At 56.3% G+C, this 5,945-nt stretch overlaps 2 protein-coding genes across 5 annotated transcripts in view; one reads left to right on the top strand and one right to left on the bottom strand.

Annotated features, from left to right (window-relative positions):
- LRWD1 (leucine rich repeats and WD repeat domain containing 1) overlaps positions 1–1,567 on the top strand; it is a 6,970-nt gene extending 5,403 nt beyond the window's left edge. For 3 of the 4 annotated variants that reach the window (XM_006155656.3, XM_006155655.3, XM_006155654.3), the window contains exons 12-15: positions 618–706; positions 867–1,022; positions 1,103–1,215; positions 1,312–1,567. In XM_006155656.3, coding sequence (XP_006155718.1) covers positions 618–706; positions 867–1,022; positions 1,103–1,215; positions 1,312–1,452 — 499 coding nt within the window. In that variant the 3' untranslated portion in view covers positions 1,453–1,567. Of the gene's footprint in view, positions 1–617; positions 707–866; positions 1,023–1,082; positions 1,216–1,311 lie in introns of all 4 variants that reach the window. The other variant, XM_027774656.1, reaches the window with a different exon arrangement.
- A 288-nt stretch (positions 1,568–1,855) lies between these two features.
- Positions 1,856–5,945, bottom strand: part of POLR2J (RNA polymerase II subunit J) — a 6,096-nt gene continuing 2,006 nt past the window's right edge. Inside the window, exons 3-5 of the mRNA XM_006155657.3 lie at positions 4,534–4,623; positions 2,602–2,776; positions 1,856–2,074 (exon numbers count right to left, since the gene is read on the bottom strand). Of these exons, the coding sequence (XP_006155719.1) occupies positions 2,039–2,074; positions 2,602–2,776; positions 4,534–4,623 (301 nt within the window). The 3' untranslated portion in view covers positions 1,856–2,038. The remainder of the gene's footprint in view (positions 2,075–2,601; positions 2,777–4,533; positions 4,624–5,945) is intronic.

Below are 5,945 nucleotides of genomic sequence, written 5' to 3'. Positions count from 1 at the left end.
AGCTGCACAGCAGGAGTGCAGTCGGGAGAGTGGTGGAGGTCCTGGCAGAGGCTGTGGCCGTTGTTACTCTGGCCTTCTGCCACCTCCTTGCCTGCCACATCTGCCTGGTCCTCAAGTGCTGTGGCATTTCCCCCCCACTCCCTTGGGCCCTGCTCTCCCTCTTCCCCGTCACTGCTCTGGCTGCCTCCCTGGTTGCAGGCTGGCCTCTCCAGAGCTGAGCGGCTGGGGGCAGCCTTCCCAACACAGGCGTGAGCACACACACTCAGCTTTGCAGTCTGCAGTGGTCCCCCTCCCCATAGAGCCCAGTCTAGAAACACCTGCCCTCCTTACCTATCACCTCACACTTGGTCTCAGAACCACTGCCTCCCTGCAGACCCCCTCCTGACCGTAACACCCGCTCCCATCCTGCAAGACCCTGTGACCCAGAAAACTCAGGCGCAGGCTCCCCACACCCCTTCCAGGGCAAAGCTGAGCATCTCCAGGGCTAAGGAGGTATTTCTTGGTCGCATCTTCGACCTTCACTCGGTGGGGTCAGGGCGGGAGCCCGGTGGGTACGAGTGTACAAACCACTGTGTGTGTACGAGGGATGGCCGATCAGCCTCTTCTGCCACCCACAGGGTCTGTGAAGTGGAGTTCATCTTCGAGGGCTCCGAGGCCTCTGGACGGAGAGTGGACGGGCTGGCTTTTGTGAATGAGGATGTCGTGGGTGAGTGAACCCAGCTCAGAGGACTGCCAGGCCTCTTGGGACCCATATGGGCGGCCTATCTCAGGGCTGGGGTTTCCATTGAAGGGCTTCTGAGGCACGTCCAGTGGAGTGAGGTCTGGTGAGGGACTGGCCCAGGCCCAATTTGCTGTCTCCCCCACAGCTTCCAAGGGGAGTGGCCAAGGCACCATCTGCCTGTGGAGCTGGAGCCAGACGTGGGTGGGCCGGGGCAGCCAGACCACAGTGGCGGTGGTCGTCCTGGCCTGGCTGCAGTGGTCGCCCACCGAGCTGGCCTACTTCTCACTTAGCACCTGCCCAGGTGAGCCTGCCTGCCTGCTCCACCCCACCCTTCACCTCCTGGAGCTCTGCCCCACCTTAGGCTCCCACCTGTCCTGGCAGATGAGGGGATCGTGCTCTGCGGGGACGAGGAGGGTAACGTGTGGATCTATGACGTCAGGCATGTCCTGGAGCGACCACCCGCACCGCCAGCCACTCTGCAGGCCCCCACACAGGTACGCCTAGCTCACTCTTCCCCATGCTGGGCTGGTGCAGCAGGGGGGCCTGGTGTCTAGAAGCAGGAGCACAGCCCCCCACTTTCATCCCACCAGATCCTTAAGTGGCCTCAGCCCTGGGCCCTCGGCCAGTCGGTGACCAAGACCATGGTGAACACGGTGGTGGCCAACCCCACCTTTACCTACCTCACTGCCCTGACGGACTCCAATATTGTAGCCATCTGGAAGAGACATTAGCCGTGGGCAGGAGCTCCTGCCTCTGTCGCCAAGTAGTGGGACACAACTTAACTTATTCAGCCAATGGTGGAGGTCTTCCTATCAGCGAATATTTTTATTAAACTGCTGTGGATAAGAAGCTGTGGGGAGCTGCTTACACTTCCGCAGGTCCCAGCCTGTGTTCCTACTTGGCTCTGACACAGGCAGACCTAGCAGCTGAGGCTTCTAGAACAGAGGTTCGTGTAAGTAACTGGGTTTTTACAGCTCCCTTCCGCTGCCTCCCAGCAGCCCTCGGGTTCTGTCCCTGCCAGCCTCTCAGACAAGGAAAGCAGTCTCTAGCCAGTGCACTCTGAAATGCGGCCGAATGTCTCCGAACAGGTCACCTGCCTCCATCAAGCCTGACATCCGCGCTGCTTAAGCTCACTTCAGGGTCTTTTCTGCAACTTTATTAGGAAGACGAAACAGAACCTATGTACAGGACACGGCAGTGTCGGTGTGGCCCACCAGGATAGCTACCGGGAGGGTCCCCACTGTTTCTGGCCAGGCTCCTCTGCTCAGTGCCTGGTGGGAAGGGGTTGGTGCAGGTCAGGCCTGGAGATCCGGCCCACTATTCGATGCCTTCTTGCTTGTCTTTGATGGCCACCTGGGGGAGAAGCAGAGGCAGTGACTTAGCTGCAGGGGCTGAGTGGAAACCACTCGAGCAAGTTCTGGCCGAGGTCTGCTGGGTCCCTCCTCGAGTCCAGCTGTGGGCTCTGCTGCAAGGCGAGAGCTGAGCAGTGGCAGCGAGCCCGGCCCAACGCTGCTCTGAGCTGGCCCAGCACACACCGTTCTCTCTGTGGCCCACCTGCTGCTGCCTGGGTGGAGTCTGCTGGAGCAGAGGTGCTTTCCCACTCTAAACTGCCCTGGACTCAGGCCCCCTGCTGCAAACAGGCACCCCTACCCTTGGGTGAGCTGCCCCCTGGACAAATACCTGGAAGTGTCAGGCCTACAAACCAGAGCAGCTAGCTCTATGGAGGAGACAAGACCCTGGGGTGCTAGGGCAGACCATAAGCCTTGACGTTCCCCTCCCTTAGTCCACACCTCTTGGAGGCTATGGTGCTCATTTCTGCTCCAATTGCCTCCAAGCTGGCCTCCAGCCCCTTTCCCCCCAGCTGCACCCAGGCTCCTCACCCGGAACCGTTCTTCTAGCAGGGAGAGCTCGCTGATGAGGTCGGTGATGGCATTGGTGAAGGCCTCCTGGGGGCTGTAGTCCGGTGTGGTCTGCACACGGATAATGATCTTGTGCTCTAAGGGGTGAGGGACCTTGTAGCCAGCAAAGAGCACCTGTGGGTCCTTTAGCAACTGCCTGAGATGGAGGGGGCAGTGGGTGGGGTGAGTCTGGTGCCCCTGGGACTCTGGCCCAAACCAGGCAGCCCCCAGCTCAGTTACTAGGCAAGTTTTCCTAAAGATCTCCAATTGAAATGGGCATGTTCCCATTGCACAGTGGTTATAAGGATGCCAGGTCACACACAGCCAACCACTGTTTGAGTCCTGGCCTGGTGACTTAAAAAACACACTGGGTGCACATGAGTTCCTGGGTACCCCAAATCCTGACGGAATAGAGGAGAAAAGATTGTGGCATGACTACTCTCTACTAGGGAGGTGCTTTCTCCCTGTCTGTGGTGACCACAGGTACCCTCTGGCAGTTAAAAATGTTAGTAAATACAAGACACATTTTCAAGAAGATAGACCATTGGGGACACCCCCTATACATGCACATATGCATACAATGGAGGATCAAGGGATCTTGCTGGAAACAAGTTGGGCCCTAAAATACCAGCAGAGGGGCTGCCCTCAGCAGAAAGATCAGCAAACCAGAATGCAGGCCCCATTCCTAGCCCAGAAATCATTGGCACAGCGGTAGAAGAGGGGCCTAGGTCCCAGCACGTGGTGTGGAATGTGAAGTCCCTGGGCACGCAGCTGGCAGCTGCTGTCCACATGCACGGTCCTATTCTAAGGCTGCGTCACATGCAGTAGCTGGGCAAGCAGGGTCTTCTCCAGACTAGCTCAGAGTCGACTGTAAGCATGTGGCTTGACCCAGGGCAGGAGTCATCAAGGCAGAAGGGTGGGCAGCCCATAGCACTCCTGTCCTGCTGTGCCAGGAGACTGGGCAGACTGGCCACAGCCTCAAACATGCAAGCCTAGGAAGGGCAGGTTTCCTGATGACACTGGAGGCCAAAGCCAAGTCTCAGTGAAACAAGTCCTTGGGCCACAGTGAGAGTCACATCCCTGACCACACCAACCAGTGTTGGAGTCCCCACCAGGGCACTGGATACCCACAGAATCCTGCTTCCACTTTCTTCTCCAGTTCCATGGAAGTTCCCATCTCTACCACATGCTGCTAAGAGTGCCAGGTGTAATGAGGCCACCCAGGTGTGGAAGGGGATGCACCCTGACAGCTGCTCAGTGCTCACGAGTGTAAAAACACAAGTAGGCCCCCTTTTCTATGGCTTGCTGCACACTGCCCTTCACTCAGGTGAATAAGCCAATACAGATGGGGGTGCTTATGGAGACAGGTCATTTTTGGAAGAAAGGTCCTAGAACTGTTAAGTGCCAGAGCACTGCAGCCTAGTCCACCTGAACCATGCTGGGCATGCGCTTGAGCATCCAAAGTCCATCGGACTGGAGGAGGGGGATCACAGCATGTCCTGACCCTAAGAGAGGGTGCTCATCCCACCCCCCAACTCCACATGTGCATGCACGTACTCTATAATGATATTTTTTGTTTTGTTTTTTAAATGCCAGAGCAATCACCCACAAAGACTTTCTGTAGCTCAAAGATTGTGGAGAGGGCCAGGTAGCAGTACCGCGGTAACACGACTGGACTCATGCAAAGGTCATGAGTTCGCATCCCAGGGCATCCCCAAGCACACCAGCCACAAACATCTGCCCGTAATCTGGGCCAGCGGAGAGAGTGGTTGCAGGAAGACCCTGTTGGGGGTGCTTCCTGTTGGAAGAAAAAGCTTAAAAATACATAAAGACCTCAAAACATCTGGAGCTTTACTCCAACGACCCCACGCCCCACTAAACACAGCTCCTAAAAGCCTCTGACCTGGAACTTACGATTTAATGATGTTTCCCAGTGTGTGGTCTTCTTTGTTGATGGTGAATAAACAGGCATTAGGTACCTTGGTGTCCTTGTTAATGGTGATCCTAGGAAGAGGAGAGGTGACAGATGAGGGGCTGGCCCCTCCTCCCCTGACTTTAACCCCTGCCTTTCCTCCCGGAGCAGTTCTCAATCTGTTCATGCCATAAAGACCTCTGCAGAGCAGCACTGTCTAAAACCTGGCCCTAGCTACCCCAACTCCGAGGAGCTATCTTGTCCACTGTGGCATCCTTGGCAGCTACCCACTAGCAACCTAAGCGTGACACCCAAACTGTTTCCACACACATTGCCAAATAGCCCCTGTGGCAAAATGAGCCCCAGCTGAGAGTCTGCTCCCAAGCGAGGCTGACATGCTGGCCAGGGCCAGACCACAGAACCCTGCATCCCAGGCGGCTAAGAAAACCCAGCAGTTAAGAGGTCTATGTGCTGAGCCTACAGAAGCTACCATCACTTGCCCATATGTGGCCAGGTGTCACGAGGTCACTCACAAATAGGGGTAAAGTAATTACATAAATCATTTCATCTCTTTTTTTTTTTTTTTTGGAGAGGTTTTTGCTATAGGGCACGTGCGCTCACCAGACAGACAGAGACATAGAGACAGAAAGTGAGAAATCACCCCCCAGGGGGGATGGTCACGTCGCAATCCCTTCTCCTCCATTCTCCTCTCAGGATCTTGGGCATGCATGCACACGTGCCCGGCGTGAGTTTTAAGCCACCGGGTCCGGGACGCGAACCGCGTTCCACTACGTGGGAGTCCAGCGACATGGCCATTACACTAACTGCTGGTTCCCAATCATTTCATCTCTTTTAAGAGAAGATCCGGTGATTAAAAACATTAACAAACCCATTTTCCAAATGAGGAAACAACCTCAGGCAGTTCAAGTCTCCTGCCCAGAGACTTAGGGCTGGTAAGTGGGGGGTCCGGGAGCCAAGCCCAGGCTGTCTGATCTCTAGGCCCGTTCCCCTGCGGGCAGCAGGGCTCACTGGGCGTTTTAAACCGGTGAACCACAGACCGGACCGGACCTGACCTTAGGGCCATCACTCTGGCTGCCTCCTGGAGAATGGAGGTGGTAGTGAAAAGCCCAGCAAGGAGGATGCCAGATCCCAGAGGAAAAGGTCTTGGGAGCCAGGCACTCTTCTGGGTTGCAATACTGATGCCTCCACTTTCTCCCTGCGTGTCCCGGGCAAGTTATATAACCTCTGAGCCTCGGTTTCCTCACCCGTGAAATGGGCTCACCACCCACAGAACTGTCTGAAGTTTGGCAGACCCCCTCACCCTCCCGCAGCGGACCTGGCTCGAGCAAAACCAGCTTCGGTGCCGGGAGCAGAATCCGTAGACCTGACGGTACAGATCCCAGCCCAGAACCTC

The sequence above is a fragment of the Tupaia chinensis genome, unplaced genomic scaffold (assembly GCF_000334495.1).
Source record: "Tupaia chinensis unplaced genomic scaffold, TupChi_1.0 Scaffold000465_1, whole genome shotgun sequence".
Lineage (NCBI taxonomy): Eukaryota > Metazoa > Chordata > Mammalia > Scandentia > Tupaiidae > Tupaia > Tupaia belangeri.
This window is presented reverse-complemented; position numbering and strand designations above follow the sequence as displayed.